The 17,408-nt window shown below is 47.7% G+C and overlaps 1 protein-coding gene across 1 annotated transcript in view; it reads left to right on the plus strand.

Moving 5' to 3' along the window:
- Positions 1 to 10,476, plus strand: part of C13H20orf96 (chromosome 13 C20orf96 homolog) — a 29,390-nt gene extending 18,914 nt beyond the window's left edge. Inside the window, exons 7-10 of the mRNA XM_066586117.1 lie at positions 3,093 to 3,194; positions 5,977 to 6,063; positions 6,502 to 6,620; positions 10,335 to 10,476. Of these exons, the coding sequence (XP_066442214.1) occupies positions 3,093 to 3,194; positions 5,977 to 6,063; positions 6,502 to 6,620; positions 10,335 to 10,395 (369 nt within the window). The 3' untranslated portion in view covers positions 10,396 to 10,476. The remainder of the gene's footprint in view (positions 1 to 3,092; positions 3,195 to 5,976; positions 6,064 to 6,501; positions 6,621 to 10,334) is intronic.
- The last annotated feature ends 6,932 nt before the right edge of the window (positions 10,477 to 17,408 follow it).

Consider the following 17,408-nt stretch of genomic DNA (forward strand, 5'->3'; position numbering starts at 1 on the left):
TTGTAGCGTTCCAGTCCGTAGAGCTTCCAGCGGGTCTGGACACTCACCCACATTATGGCATAAATGCACCCGTAATATGATGCTCTGAGTTTTGGTTAGTAGAGCCGCAGTTGGGCCATAACACACGTCTGCAGACATGTGCCCATAATACACGCCACCCCAACTGCACAGTCTGAACGCACCTATTCTCTGTGTGTAATGCAGCGATGCGGCTGTCATGCTTCACCAACTCACCTACAACAGCGTTCAGCGTTCTCCTCCTGGACGCCACTCTGCTCCTGCACCATGGCACTCTTCTCACCACTCTGCTCCTGCACCATGGCACTCTTCTCACCACTCTGCTCCTGCACCATGGCACTCTTCTCACCACTCTGCTCCTGCACCATGGCACTCTTCTCACCACTCTGCTCCTGCACCATGGCACTCTTCTCACCACTCTGCTCCTGCACCATGGCACTCTTCTCACCACTCTGCTCCTGCACCATGGCACTTTTCTCGCGGGTAGTGTGCATGTGCTGGCTCCCAGGCTTTTAAAGGGATAGTGCACTCAATGCACTAATGTACCCCAGCCTTCTTAAGGATCCTACTCCCAGTGCTACTAGCTCAAACCATAAGGACCTTTTGCCTCCTGCTCTCCACAGAGGTGTTTGTTTCTGCTTTTTCTGTTTCCCATCCGACTTCCTTATTTCACCATGTCTACCTACCTGCTACACATCCTGACCTCAGCTTGTAATAATAAGGCTGGGTTCACACAGTCCAGAATTTCAGTGCAGCAGATCCGCCTGCGGCCGCTAAGCCCAGAATTAGCCGGCCATCTGGATGAGATTTGTCAAAAACCTCGTCCACATGGGACGGCCAATCCATCGCGGCACAACTGACAGAAGCCGGCACTGCGGCGCAGAAAATCCCCCGGGCGCAGGATGTCAGGTTTTTTTCCCCGTTGCGGCCGTGCTCTCCTCTATGGGAGCACCGGCCGCAACAGAAAAGCATGCAGCCAAGATGCTCCAAAACCTGCGGCTAAGTGCCGCGGGTTTTGAAGCAGTGCTTTCCTGGCGGAAATCTCGCAGTTTTTCACTGCGGCCAATTCGTGAGATTTCCACCAGGAATACATCCTGTGTGACCCCAACCTAATAATCTTTATTTGTATGGCGCCTTTTTATTCCGCAGCGGTTGTGTATTGTTGCTGACCAAGCACTGTCTGACTAGGATTCCTGTCTGCTGCCTTGACACCCCCTCCTGGTGTCTACTTTCCATCTATGCACCAGCCATTGCCAACGGAGACTATTCTGAGGGTAGCAGCCTTGGGGATTCCTTGTGGAAAAGTCCAAACTTCCGTACAGGAACTAAGAATGAAGGATGCACCATCCCTTAAGGGCCTTTTACATGGCCCAATGATCGAACAAAAGTGTTCATAGGAACGTTCATTTGCCTGATCATCGGGTCGTGTGACAATGTGGCTGATCACCCCATGACCGAACAAACGCTCAGTCATGGGGTGATCACATATTTCATGTGGCACCAAAAATCACTGTTGTCGTCAGCATGTCGGTCCTTGTGCTGCAGATGGCGATGAAACAGTGAGGGGCTAACAATCGTATAAAGGATCCTTCGTTCTCCATACATTCTGAATCGGCCTACGTGAAGACCAGATAGATAGGCGCCAATCTCGTTGATCGGTGCTCATTACACATATCAGATCGCTCCTTCTAAAAGGACCTTTTACATGCAGCGGAAAGGGTGCGGCAAATGGAAAATCCACGGCAAAATCTGCATTATTTCTGCATCAAAAAAGGCACAGCACTGGTATGGATTCTGACTCGGATTCAGCTGTAGATCCTCAGCTGATTTCACCCACCGCTAGGACCTAGCAAGAGCGCGTACACACACCTACAAATGGCCGCTCACTGCCAGGACATAGCGGCGCTGCTCTCACCTCCAAATACAGAGCACTCACAGCCGGCACCAAGAGCGCAGCGCACACCATCACCCCGCAACCGCTACTGAATGCCACCGCTAGTCAGGTGATGCAGAAGTAGGCTGCCTGTCACCGGGGCAAAGATGGCGGTACTCATTAGTGGTTGTCGGTTGACGATGCGCGCTGCGCTCTTGATGCTGGCATTGAGCGCTCAGTATTTGGAGGCGAGAGGAGCGTCGTTATGTGCTGGCAGCGGATGGACATGTACAGTAGGTGTGTATATGCGCTCCTGTTAGGTCCTAGCGATTGCTGAAATCAGCTGTGGATCTGCAGCCGAATCGGAGTATAAATCCTCATCAGTGGTGTGGAATTTGCTGCCGATTTTCTGCTACGTGTGAACGTACCCGAAGACTCCGTTACCTGGTTTAGTCTCTAGCCAAATCCTTTAGTGACCCTGTGGAGTCACTGGTCATGTTTGCCCCCCTGCACACTCACAATGGGGGATCCTGACTCCACTAAAGCTGGTTTCACACATTCGTATGCGAGTTGCGCTCAAGATATTCGGATGCAACTTGCATCGGACCACACACAGACGCTCGTCCTTGTGCTGTCTGATATGCGCGGAGCTTGGACATTGCATATCCAGATGAGAATAAGGGCAGATTCACACGAGCGAATGCGCAAAACCCCTTGCACCATGAACGATGCACTTCTGCGCACATTTTTGGGCATATTACTGTCCTTTTTGCACTTCCAGGGCCGGTTCACATGGGCGCAGGTCACACTGCCACCGTGATTTGTGCACGCAAAAAAATGGCGATGTGAATGAGCTCGTTGAAATCAATGAGTTAATTTCTCTGCGTATTGCATACACAAATACGGTCATCTGAAGGGCCCCAAGACTTGCAGCGACTCTCTTATACACGGACCCTCAGTGCCGTGCGATACATCAGGCATGTGACTAGCCTCATAGGCCGTTATGTTGCTGTTTGCTTCCTGGGGAATACATGAACAGCACACGGCCTGGATATACGCCCGTGAGAATCGGTCCCTACGAAGTCCCGCAGTTGGTTAGCTGAGGTTTATTAAGTCTACTGCAAAACCCTTCATTTATGTGTGCAGGGCCTAAAAAGTCCCTGCGGCTTTACAGCGTTGTCCTTTACTTCTCCTTCCTCAGGACCGGGCGGCTGATGTGGAAGCGTTGGCACAGAGAGAGATTGCAAATGTGTTGGAAAGTCATCAGAAACTGAAGGACGACGTGCTGGAGGGAGTGGTGGAGGTGAGCAAAGCCACTAGACTGTTCTATGGGAACTACTACATGTATGGCCGTCTTCTGGAATACTTGGAAGAAGGATCTGGTTGCTGCAGGACGGTCCGCCAGTCCATCAGTACAGCCCTATTATTACCAATGTAGATAGAGGCTGCCTGGAACTGCTGGGGCCACACATAGACTTTTTTAGTGTAACAATCATAATGGCCTTCATGCTAAGGAACGGCGTGCGTTCGGACACGTTAGTTGAAACATTAGCATTGCATTCGGCTGACTGTGCAGCCTGTTGGTCAGAATGATTCCTGACATCCTCCTCCGACCCCTTTCAGTGACGAATTGTCTCCATATACTGGATCTACTTTCGCTGAATGTTTTCCTTGATTTGTTGACTTACAACATGGGAGAGAACAGATACAAGAAAAAAGGATACAAAAACCACAGTTACATGAAGTAATCAGTTGCTGGAATCAATAGTGGCGAGAGTCCTGCTCCAACGAGCTTACATACTACAAGTAATGGGGTGAGACAGAAGGTAAAGGGGCTGGAGATGTGCAGGTATGGCGGGGTGGAGATGTGCAGGTATGGCGGGGTGGAGATGTGCACGGTATGGCGTGGTGGAGATGTGCACGGTATGGCGGGGTGGAGATGTGTACGGTATGGCAGGGTGGAGATGTGCACAGTATGGCAGGGTGGGGAGTTAGGGGTGCTATACACATAGATAACGGTCAGACATAAGCTGTACAGTGGCTGAATCGGTGTGACTGCAGGAGCAGTTTATTATGGCTAGCAGGAATTGCAGTCGGTAGGACAAGGAGCATGCTTTCAGGCGGAGTACAGAGGGGTTTGGTTTAGGGGATAGAGGTACCTTTTTAGAGCACACCTGAAGTTCTGCGAGTCCTGGATTGCTCGGGTAGCCTTTGGTAGTGCGTTCCAGAGGACCGGTGCTGCTCTGGAGAAGTATTGGAGGCGGGAATGAGAAGTTCATATTAATGTGGCACTCAGTCCTATTTCATTAGCGGAGCGGAGGGTGCGGACTGGGTGGTGGATTGAGATGAGGGAGGCATTGTAGGGCGGCGCTGCGCTGTGGAGGGCTTTGTGGGTGAGGATGGTGAGTTTAAATTGAATTCTGTATATGACAGGCAGCCGGTGCAGTGACCAGCACAGGGCAGAGGCGTCCGAGTAGGACAGGAAGATGAGCCTGGCTGCTGCATTCAGGATGGATCGGAGAGGGTAGAGTCTGGTGCGGGGAGGCCGATCAGCAGCGAGTTGCAATAATCGAGCCGGGAGTGGATGAGGGCAACAGTGAGCGTTTTTAGTGGATTCACACTGAAACTGATCCACAGAAAACTTGTCACATGATTTTATGTTGCACTCCGCGGTCACGGGGAGAATTACCGTACAGGGAAGCGCCAATGGTGAGTTGGATGGGGCCGTAGTGAAGGGGCCATTCAGTACCCAGTGCTGCCTCTTTTAATGCAGTCTTGCATATTGCTGGGTGAGATGTTCTTTGCATTCGCTCGAGCGGTGAGTATAGACAAACCTTATAAACCATGTACAATGTATAGCCTCCTGCATCACCTCTAGAGATCTGCAGTAGATTTGTATCAAGCACAGGAATCCCTGGCGCGGCTGCTGGGGATATCAGGGGATCTCCTCGCTTCCCGGAGGTATGTCTGGCACGCACCATGCTGGCTCTGCGCTGCCTCTGTTTTTTAAGCTGCATTCTTCCTTTGGGTAAATCTTCCAGAAACGCTCCAAAAAAGGAGCCGAGTCATTTCACCCATTTGGTCAGTACAGTTTAGTGCCGCTACCATTCCCCCTATGCATATACATGTTGGTGCCCCATTAGTCCTGGTTGGCACTGCTGCCCTTTATGTAGGTGAAGATCACTCAGGCGCATACAGTAGATGGGAGGTGAAATGTGATGCCTACGTTATAAACGTGGTTAGTTCTTGACATGGAAGAATGATTTCCATACATGCCAGTTATCTATTTCATCATTAACCCCTTAGTGACGGAGCCTCTTTGCACCTTAGTGACTCATTGGCGCATTCCAAGAGCCATAACCTTTTAATTTTTTCGTCGACAAAGCCGTATGAGGGCTTGTTTTTGGCAGGACAAGTTGTATTTTCTTTAATGCCATTATTTTTGGGTACATATAATGTATTGTACTTTTATTATAAAAAAGTTTTAGGGGGATTTGGCACAAAAATACCGCCTTGTGTTTTTATTTCATTTTTACGGCATTCAGTGCGCAAAATAAATAATGCGATAACATTATTCTCTGGTTCGGCCCGATTCCCGTGACACCAAGTTTATACACTATTTAAAATTTTTGAAACACTTTTTCTTTTAAAGATTTGCTTTTATGTCATCGCGTGCCAAGAGCCGCAGTATTTTTGTATTTTTCCATCTATGGGGGCTTGTTGTTTGCCGGTTGAACTCCTGTCTTAATTTATCCGATTTTGGAGAACATGTAAACATTTTGATTGCTACAGTGCTGAATTGGGAGCCACCGGGATAGGCGAGCGTGAATTTTTCTTCATTTTAAGCCCTTTTAACTATTTTTTGAATGTCCCGGAAAACCCCTTTAACGGATTTCGGGAAGAATTTTACAGCTTATGTCTCAATCTTGAGTAACTGTAATGATCTTGAATTACATCTTGCCTTTTACTTCAATCATATCCAGAGCTGCATTCACAATTCTGCTGGCATCTTAACACTCTGAAATCTGCTTGTTCAGCAAATTCTCTGGGAGATGTTTTCTTACTTTTTTCTTTTCTGTCCCCAGCAACAATTGGAGTCCGTGCCTCCATCTCTGAAAAGGATGTGTCTTCAGAACCAGGAGATGAAGAGCGAAATCAAAGCCCATCAGCAGGTGACTGTCACAGCCAATGGTTATTGATGATGCCTGATTACTGTGCTGCAGTTCGAAGAGGAAATGGTACAATGCTTTTGCAGCGCCTCCTATAGGAAGGCAGCTTCCCTATACGTGCAGGGGCATTATACCATCTCCTATTTGCATATCAAGTTTCCCAGGGAGCATTGCATGACCTATAAGTCTCCCTATGCCTGCTTCATGCTCTCCACAAGGAGAAATGGTACCTAATACAAGTCATGCTGCATCTGTGGGAGTAGGAAAGGTTTTATATTCTTCATTCTAGCTCCTCATGCTCCTGATGATAAACAGTCTCCATTTGTTTAGTCTTATTTATTATCTCTATAACTAAGAAAAGACTTGTCTTATTCTGAAGAGGAGACAGACTGCTCTGTTTTCAGCAATACATTCTTTACCTCTATCAGTCTCTTCCCACAGATGATTATGGACCTTCAGGATGACATTAAGAAGTTGCTGGAAACTGGAGAATCTCTTCGTAAATCATGGAAAGTGGAGACAGACAGACTCTGCAAAGAGCTGCTGTTAATAAACCCCACGTAGGTATAATGCATTGTTGTATAGAAAGCTTATTCAGATGAATGTGTCCAATTACAGTCTGCAAAAAAGGTTGCAATGATAATCCGTGTGTCATCAGCTTTTCTTGGCTGCGTCATTGGGAAACACAGCTTGAACCATGGGTATAGCTACTGCTATTAGGAGCCGGAAACTAAGCAAAAAAGTGTTAGCTCCTCCTACCAGCTTTACCCTTCCTGCAGGCACCAGGCTAATCAATTTTAGCTTAGTGTCCGTAGGAGGCAGACCTCTTCGTTCATTGGTCTTCAACTGTGACCTTCCAGACTCTCGTAATACAGGTCTGGCACTAGAGTCTCTTTCTGATGCTGGCCCTGCCTCAGAAAGCAAGGAGGCACGGTCAACAATTATTTTAACCCTGACCTGCCAACTATAGTGGCCCCACTAGCTGAAGCACTTCCTTCCTACTTAAAGGCAGGAGAGCACAGGGGCTCATACCGCTGGAGCTGTGTCTTCCCCATGGCGGAAAGGTAAGTGTACCTTCAACGTAGGTAAGTATTCAGCCCCTTCCCACCCCATCCTATCGTTCTCCTTGCCACTACTACCACCACCACCATCATCTCCACTAACCCCTTTCCTGAAGCCTGCTCCTCCAGCTGCTCTGGGACCTAATTACTGTACCTCTCATACTTTAGAGGGGTGCAGGTAACTCCTCTTCACCCTCCCTGCTGCTTATTCTGCAGCTGTGTTCCAGGAGGGGGTGGGTGTTTTTCTTGCTGTGCGTGACCCAGGCTGCTGTATTCTCCCACGGGGTGGAGGTCCTCCCGCTCCTGGCTGCAGACGCTTTTCTTCCGCTGCTTCTCACTGCTGCCCCCTTCCCTTCCGATTCATATGTAGCATGCACCATGGGTCTAGCAATGGTGAGTGCAAATGTTCCAACAGCACTGTTTTGTATGACGCAATCAGGCGGCTGCGGGCACATGCGATTCCGGGAAGGGGGGCTCTCCATGCCGGTGGGCACAGCCGCAAATCTAGGCCCTAGCTTCAGGCCACTCCCATCAGGAGTTGCTCCCTCCAATCACGGCTTTGCTGTGCCTGGGGGTAGATTTTCTTCTTTCAATTCCTTTATTGCGTGCGAATGCTCTGTCCTGCCATTGGATCCCACCCTTTTGTCCATATAAAGCCTGCCCTCAGGTGCTCTGCTACATACAATAGCCCTCAGTTCTCCTCACACCAGCAGGCTGAGATCAGTAGTGCTTCCAGGCTGCTTCCATCATATCATAGTGACCGAGTGGCACTTTAGCTCCTCTGTCAGACCAGATAAGCTCTGCCTGGCAGCTAGCTCCCCTTCCATATTGCTCCTTCTGCAGTGCCCAAAGCAGGCCTATACAGCAGTGCTCGAAACTATCTTTGCGGCCTTCCGTACCATGTCCGACTCCAGAACTAAAAGCTCCATACAGGGCGCAGCCAAAGCCGCATATTTTGTGTGCTCTTGCTGTAACACTAAATTTTAATGCAGACAGTCTGAGCCGTTTTGTTAGAACTGTCTTCTATCGAGGCAAGCTACCATCAAACCGCCTACAGTCACCCCTTCTGTCCAACCTCCATCGGTTGCTGAACCAGAATGAGCGCGATCCCTGTGCCGTGCGATTTTGGACCTTACTAAAGCATCTTCTGCCATCATAGACAGGTTGGACTATACTACCCATCAACTGTCCCCAAATGTGTCTGAGGGAGACAAGTCCTCCACGCATGACCTCTCCTGTGGTAGACCCCAGACGTGGACTAAGCCTTGACGCTCAAGGCAGTCTTCCAGGTCCCGTGTATCGCCATCTCAGCCAATCTCCATTGGGACGCGATCCAAACCCCTCCTCCGGAGACGATAGTCAATCAGAGGGTGAAATTTCCGACTCTACCTCAAATTCTGATTTGGAAGATCTAAGATCTCCACATCATTGATAGCCTGATAGTCACCGTAAAAGACACCCTTCAGGTGAAAGATCAGACACCTACCTACAACATCTGCAGAAGCCTTTTCTTTCAGATGCCCAAAACATTCTCCAAAGGTATTCCTCTCTCATATGGAGTTTGTGGGACATCTAAGCCAGTGTTTGTACAATATGCATCCCTTTACGGATGAGTTAGTCAAGTAGTGGTCATTTTCACCAGCTGTATAAGATTTCCTAGTGTCACATTTATCAAAACACTACCCTTACGATGGTGGACGCTTAGTTTTTTCAGGATGTGCATCGCAAAAAGCTGGAATCACTAGATAAAACATCCTTTGAGGTAGTGGGTTCAGCACTTCGGCCTGTTTTTGCTTCTACTTAGGTCAGTAGGGCCACTACTGAATGGACCAAGCAGTTACACTGGAGCATTTCTTGCAGCTATTCTCCGGAAGAATTAGCAGACATTGTGTTTCAGATAGGCTAAATGGGAAAGTTTATCTGCGAAGCCTCCCTGGATATGGCCAAACTCTTGGCTCACACCTCGGCAGCTTCAGTAGCCGCACGCAGAACTCTGTGGCTCAAATCCAGGGCTTTGGATGCCGCCTCTAAGAGATCCCTAGTTGGTCTCACTTTTGTAGGATTGCGCCTCTTTGGCACTAGAGTGGACAAAGTTATCTTTGAAGCCACTGGTGGCAAGAGCTCCATCTACCGCGAAAAACAGCCATGCGTGGTCTACCTAAAAGAAAAGGCCTCAGTTTCATTCTTCTCATTGATCCAGTCCCCTGGTCTCGGAGAACAAGAAATCATCTCAGGAACAAAAGCAGAGCCCCTCATTTAAACCAGGTTCCTCCTAGCGCCCCACAGCTGTCTTCTACCAAATCCTCCGCATGAAGGGTGGTCTCTATCCAAATCATCGAGGGGTGGGGGGTCTTTCCCTATTCACGACGACCTGGCTTGCTCATATCTCAAATGCCTGAGTTTGGATGGTATTTCCTTGGGCTACGCCATAGAGTTTTCAGCACACCCTCTGGATCACTTCTTCAGCTCCAAAATTCTAGGGTTTCCTTTAAAAGCCAACATTGTAGGTCAGGTGATACATGCGCTATCCACCCAGGAAGTAATTGTAGATGTCCCTCCCTCAGAACCTTTCAAGGGATTCTATACCAATCTCTTTGTGGTTCCTAAAAAGGATGGCATTATCAGACCCGTACCGCATTTGAAGAAGTTGAACCAGTATGTCAAGGCTCGACACTTCTGCATGGAATTGCTAAGATCTATCATTGCATCCATGTTCTGTCATCCATCGACCTCAAGGGTGCCTATCTTCATCTTTCAGGCCCATCAGCGATTCCTCCACCTCTCCATCCGGTTAACACACTACCAATTCATGACCCTACCATTCGGCCACTGGAGATAGTTGAGATCAAGTAATCCACTGTCTCTAGTATTGTCATTCCAATGAATGGAGTGGTGGCCCCACTGTCAGAACCTCAGGAAGCACCAGGGGTGAAATCTGACTCTACCCATTGACAGTGACCGCTGAGGTCTACCCACTTGGCACATTCCAAGGAGAGCCGGTACGAGGGAACTGGGGTAAGTATAAACAAAAGAAAGGCTGTCATAGAATCAGTGGGGCCACAACTACAAAGCTGCACAGCCAGCCCCGCTGACATGAGGATGTGAGGTCCTCTTTAAGAAATGCATGAACACGGTATTGTGCCTGTATAGTGTTATAATGGATATGTATAACACCTACTGTACTCTGATTCCCATCCTCTCGCCTCCCTACAGATGTCCACCTGATGAAGACGTGGTCCTGAACATCCCCCTGAACCAGCAAATGTATATCTAGCGCAAGACCCGGTCTGTAAGCTGGAGACTCGCTCCATCCTTCATGTCAGCTAGCACTTCTTAAACTGAGCAAAACCTGGAACTTAATGACTCTGTCTCTGAATTTAAGTTAAGATGCCAAAAGGTCCAGTGTGATGTAGGTAAGGGCAGAGGCTCATGTCCATTGGGGCGTCAGACCGAATAAGGACATCAGCTTGTGTACATCTTGTTGACCACCAGACATGCCTCCAGGACGCAATCAAAGAGATTTTGTCCAGTTCACAGAGTTTCATTCGATTCCGCTAACTCCTTCTAGGAGCTTGATATTTTCTGACAAGGAGTATCACTGAGCCTTCAATTGACCTTTGATGGGAACAATATTCAGAGGTGTTTCACACGTAGGCTTTTGTTGCTTTTTTTTTCTTTTTAGCCAAAGCCAGAAGTATATTCAACGTGAAATATGCAGACAGGACGTCTCCTTCTCCTTCTTACTGGATGCACTTCTGGCTTTGGCTCTGTGGCATGAATAACTAGCACAAAAACCTGCGTGTGAAACACCCCTAAGGCCACCATCCGCACCATTGTGACTTGCAGTTGAATGCTATGGAAATTTGCATTGTAGGTTTATACAGCATAAAAATTTCCATGTGCGGATTTTGTAATCCGTTTTATTAAAACTTTTTCAATACATTCTATGGTGCAATAATTGATGCCATTCAAAATTGCAGCTCGGCCCACAAAGATCAAGCCCTCATACGACGATGTTGACAAAAAACAAAATTATAGCTCTTGGAATACAGGGATGAAAAAACTAGAATGAGAGTGTTAAGGCAGCAGAAATGCAGTCCTAAGCTCTCGCTCATGACCTGAAGGTTGCAGGTTCAATCCCCACTTGGTACGGGTAGCCGACTCAAGGTTGACTCAGCCTTCTGAGTTCGGTAAAATGAGTACCCAGCTTGCATGGTAAAATGGTGGAGGGAGGGGAGAGAATGGCCGAGTGTAAAATGGTGGAGGGAGGGAGGCGAGAGAATGGCCGCATGTAAAATGGTGGAGGGAGGGAGGCGAGAGAATGGCCGAGTGTAAAATGGTGGAGGGAGGGAGGGGAGAGAATGGCCGCGTGTCAAATGGTGGAGGGAGGGAGGGTGGGGAGAGAATGGCCGCGTGTAAAATGGTGGAGGGAGGGGAGAGAATGGCCGCGTGTAAAATGGTGGAGGGAGGGGAGAGAATGGCCGCGTGTAAAATGGTGGAGGGAGGGGAGAGAATGGCCGCGTGTAAAATGGTGGAGGGAGGGGAGAAAATGGCCGCATGTAAAATGGTGGAGGGAGGGAGGGGAGAGAATGGCTGCATGTAAAATGGTAGAGGGAGGGGAGAGAATGGCCGCGTGCGTGTAAAATGGTGGAGGGAGGAAATAGTTAACAATGATCATAAAAAGGTTGTAAATGACTAGATTTTGTATATTGTGTAAACATTTTGGGTAGAGGTGCCCTTGTGAAAAAAATCGCATGTGAACATTGACATTCAATGCGGAATATATAATGTCGTAATAAGCCACACCCTAACCATGCCCCTGGCCACACCCTAACCATGCCCCTGGCCACACCCTAACCATGCCCCTGGCCACACCCTAACCATGCCCCCTTTTGGTAGGGGCGCCGCACCGTAAATTTTTTTTTCCAGGGGTGTCCCAAGGCTGAAAAGGTTGGGAGCCACTGCTTTAGAGGCAGGGCTTCTCTCACACCGATTGAAGCAGTTTCTCATGAGACCTCAGTAAACGGCCTTGCATTCCTGTGATAGAAACAATAATATGTTGTAAAGGACAGAGGGAAAGAAGAGCAGCTTACAAGACAAAATGAAGAATGGAAAATCTTATAGCTCCTCTCCCTAAACGTAACAAGTCTAACACTGACGAATGAATACATAATGTGACCTGTGCTTACTTTAGAAGAGTCAAGAAATGTGGACACAATGGCTAAATATGGTCTCCAGGAAATGTTCAAGCCCCCCCCCCAAGTATCGAGGACATTTCAGTCCAGCTTTCGTTGCTTCATGAGCTTTGGGCTAATCTATATTAACCCTTGGATAACAAGTGTAACAGAGAAGGCCTTCACATCTTCCTCTTCCCTTTTGATTGCACTTTTATTCCCAAACAAGCTATATCCCATGGGCTAGTCCCACAGGGAAGACCTCAGTGCTTCACCCTTCTGGAGCCTCCATAGACAACTTGTCTTCACTCCATTCCCCAATTTGAGAGCTCTTCTGTGTTCAAGAAACCTTGAACACTATGTGACACAGATTTTAGTTGTGACAGGGGGTGAGCATCTTCACCTGGGCGTTCGCTAGGGCCCACAACTTTGGTAACTCGTTTGATTTGTTTCTTACACATTGTAAGCAAATAAGGTATAAGCCATTAAGATTCTAAATGCGGCACAAACAGCTAAGAATAGCAATAATATTTGGAACAAAGCTTGAACCAGATCCAACCCAGTAAAAATCTGGTCATCACGATAGTCAGCGGCTTCTACTAATTCATTCCACATTTACATAAGCATGGGATATAATATCGCATAAAAGCAGATCTAGTTTTACCGTTTTTTTGTCTAATTCTATTAACCCCTTGAGTGGTGGGTTTCCTACCACCCTGTCGTGCCCACCAGGGCAGGTTTTTTAAAATGGTCTAATCATTGAATTTCAACTAATTTTGCAGTTGCGTCTCAAGAGCCATAACTTTTTCATTTTTCCGTTGACATGGCCATATAAGGGCTTGTTTTTTGCGGGACAAGTTGTGATTTTTTAAACAGGGGGGAGGAAAAAAAGAAATGGGGAAAAAAGAAAAAAGGGGCCATGTCATTAAGGGGTTAAATAATGTATTACCTTCCTTCTCTGGGTCATTACGACGCATGGATACCACATGTGTGATTGTATTTTTGATTTTTTACAAAGTAAGGCCGCCTGCAGACGAGCGGGTCGGATCCGGCAGCGAGAAATCTCGCCGCGCGATCCGACCCCAGAGCCTGCAGGGGCGAGCGCGTACTCACCCGCGCCTGGCGGCCCCGGCTCTTTGATGTGCCGGCTGCCGCGCAGCCGGCGCATGCGCAGACCGGAGCCGGCGGCCAGGTGAGTGCGTGCTCCGCACAAAATTAGAACATGCCGCGGTTTGTTTGCCGCGCGAGATTTCGCGCGGCCAAACCGCGGCCGTCTGCATAGGAGTGCGTATTGTAATGCACTCCTATGCAGACTTTCAGCGGCGGAAATCCCGCGGGAAATCCCGCGGCGGGATTTCCGCTCGTCTGCAGGCGGCCTAAAGTGAGACAAGTCTGTTTATTATTTTTTTATAATTTTTTTCCTTTTTTTTTTAAATTTTTTTTTTGTCCCTTTAGGGGACTTCCACAGGGACCCATCAGGACCCCTGATCACATTCCGGGGGTCTGTGGTGACAGCCCTTTACATGCTGCAGTGACAGCCCTTTACATGCTGCAGTCACATAGACTGCAGCATGTAAAGGGTTAACACAGCAGAGATCGGAGGTTTTCTCTGATCTCTGCTATAAGAGCAGGTACGTAGCTGTCCTCTGACAGCTAACAACCAGCTCTCCCTGCCACAGAGACCATCGGCTTGCTTCTGACAAGCCGATGGTCTCTATGGCAACCTGTAAACAAACCAGTGCAGGAGTTTGCCGGCATATCGGCAATATCTTCTGCTGGTTTTTCATAGCCCTTGCTTTGTTTTCTGTGTGGGTCTGTGCAGGCAGAGCACACTGTCACAGCTTGTGGCATTGTGCTCTGCAGCTCCCATAGTGATACATAGCCCGGAAATCTTCGGGGCTATGTCGCTATGAGCAGTGGAGCTCGGCCCGGAAAATTTCCGGGCGTGCCACTCAAGGGGTTAAATGCCTCGGTCCTTGTGCAATCATTCTTCCCGCTGCATATACCCTCTGACGAGTAAGAGTAGGCCTAATCATCCTTATCCCTCGACAAGTGAGGCTAAAGGTCTTATAGTTGTCCATTGGAAAGGACTGTTTTGCTCCTGTCATTTCAGACACACTCTTGCACCGTCTTAAGCTGCTTCTTAAGACATAACGTACACTTGGCTGTCTCTCTTTGTCTGATATGAGTCGTCTTACAAAGGGGAGAGGGGCTTGTAAGTATCAGACTGGCATCAGTGACAGATCTAGTGCTATGAGAAGCAAACAAGGTGTAAATATTTCCAAGATACATCTGATAATCAATTTAACAATAATGGTGAAGCAGACGTGTGCCGCTATCAGTGTCGGAACTAATATATATCATTCCAGAAACTAAAACAAACCATCTTGCAATGCCCCTGGCCCAATTTTATAGGGTTTACTTATAAATCCCCATCAAATGCAGGTACCTTGTACCATTCTGTGCAGAGCTTGTGTCTGTTTAGGGGCCCCACTCTATACCCGGGGCCAAACAAGATATAAAGGCTGAAGTGACGACTTTCCATCAGCTGTTCCCGATATACAGTCATAAGTAGACATTATCCTTGGTTTCGGTTTCTCCTCGCTAATCTTACAGGTTGAGGCTCCCATTGGGTCCATCTTCCTTCCACTACTTTGTGAAGTGTGAGAGACTTGTACAATCACCAAGACATTCTGAATCCTCTCTAGAACTCCAGTAACAATATGTGTCCCCCTATCACTATCACTATCTATTACCTGAAGGGGCTCCATGTTGACATGCTACCTCAGACATCAGCTTCTGGGCCATATTCTTTTCTAGCTGCGGTCACAACCTAAAAAGAGATCAAAACAGTCAAGGATACACTCATATCAGCCTGCCGCTGGCAGTTGGATGAGGCCCACTTGCAGTCTCTGAAACGGGCAAGATGGTCATACAGCGTGTTGGGCGCGTACCTTCACCATTTTACCTGGGCTATGACTGGCACAGACAACACCGGCCCATACAAACCTTGTTGTAACACTGTTGAACCCTGGAGCAATCCAAGCAGAAGACACTAAGTCACACATTACCTCCTTTGACTGATTTTTCAGTCCAAGGGTTAATCCTTTCCACTCCAATTTGTATCCTGGTTTTCCTAGGGGGCTTACTCTTTGTCTGTCGTTATACAATGGCGCTATATGCTGGCTAAAGCCAGTACTGCATGAGGAGACACGTTGGATAGGCTCCGACAGCAGAGAGGCTGGCAATATACAGTAAGAGAACCCCGATGGACGTCTTCCAACATCGGAGCTGTACAGCCTGAAATCATAATGTCTTCAGACGTCAGACAGTGGATTGGAAAGGGTTAAATGTGTCATCATGGGGTATAACACTCGTGGGAGGCAGGTCAGTTTACCTCTTCGCCAAATACCATCTCTCTGTTTAGCCCTTTTTGCTTTCTACTCCTCCAATTTCTTCTGTGGTGCTTGTGCCTGCAAGACCGATAACAAGGAAAGGTCCATACCCTTTTCATGGGGGGGCGCTAGAGGAGCCAACATTAGTTTGGATATAAGTAAAAGAGCTGCAGCCTTAGCAGCATTATTCGCCCTCTTGTTTCCTCTGGCCTCTGGAAGAAGGTCTCTTCGGTGTGAGCCTGGACTTTGGCAATTGCAACCTGTTTGGGTAGAGTTAGTGTCGACAACAAATCTGTTACAGCTTCTGCATGTCTAATTGGGTTGCCCGAGGACCCCACAAAGCTTCTACTACACTAATTGGCCCATAATTGCAGGCGATGCTCAAAGAGTACCTGGACCATGCGGGAAGCTTACAGTCTTACCTCCAGCCATCTTACATGCCTCAATAAATGCTGTCAACTCCACCTCCTAGGCGGACATCCTAGGTGGGAATGGTTGTCGTAATAGTACTTCACATTGCATGGCCAGTGCACATCCTGTCTTCCATGACCCGTCTTTGTAATATCTGAGGCCATTTACAAAAAAAAACCTTAAAAACTATTTTAGCAATGGACTTCTTGACATTCCTTAATTTTCTGATTTCATGAGTTAGACAGTTGTAGTCTTTACCGTATTTCTGATTCCTCTTGTGTTCCCTTCCTCCCTTTTGGACCCATATATAGCTGGGTTCAACACAGAAAATCTCCTAATGGTGAGATTGGATGGGGTTAGGAGAACGCCCTTGTATTTTTTTCTTTCTGTAATTTTTATTTGAAATTTTCAAATTTTACGATAATGCAGTAAACATTTAACTGAAATACTTCACAGTCTCAGTAGAACACAACAAAAGTATATAGATTGGGGGGAGAGGAAAAAGACAACATGGCTGGAGTTACATTTTTGAACAGTCTTCTCCCCATTGTCCCGGTCCAATCTTGAAACTAGACTGTAAGTTGAGAACAACAGAATACTAACGGCCAGGCCAGGGCCTTACCTGAATAAAAGGGGGGATTGGGAAGATTTGGGAAAAGGTAGAACGGGGGAAGGGGTGACTCCTGAGACAGGTGGAGTTTTTCCCATGGGGTGGACACTACAAAACACAGCCTCGGGCTATTGGGTGGTAATTCAGTAGGCATGTATGATTGCTTTTGTTTTCACAGGGAGGCTAGGGATCTATTATTTTGCAGGGGGAGGGAGTATTCTGGCCATGGAGTCCATATTTTCAAAAATTTCTCATGCCTATCAGTTAGAATAGAGGTCAGTTTTTCATTTGTTAGATACCAGTCCATCCTGCGCTTAACCTCGGTAAAGTCCAAGGAAGCTTTGTGCCACGAACGGGCAATGACTTGTTTCGTGGCCAGAAAAAGGAAGGAAATTAGTTTCCTAGAGTCGGGGGACATTACTTATGCCTTTGTTTAACAGCGCCTCCCAATGGTTTTTGCGTATGTTGTGGCCTGTGACTGAGTAAATTAGGGAGTAAACCCAAATCCATAGCCTTTTAACCCAAGGACAGGACCACCAGATATGGAGCATATCTCCCGAAACCGAACATCCGCGGAAACAGTTGGGAGAGTGTCCGGGTATTGCATGGGCTAATCGATCCGGGGTTAAGTACCAGCGAAACAAGATTTTAAATGAAGTTGAGCACCCTTGATTTAGTGAGCCTGGCAGCAGAAAGG

The sequence above is a fragment of the Eleutherodactylus coqui genome, chromosome 13 (assembly GCF_035609145.1).
Source record: "Eleutherodactylus coqui strain aEleCoq1 chromosome 13, aEleCoq1.hap1, whole genome shotgun sequence".
NCBI classification, from domain to species: domain Eukaryota; kingdom Metazoa; phylum Chordata; class Amphibia; order Anura; family Eleutherodactylidae; genus Eleutherodactylus; species Eleutherodactylus coqui.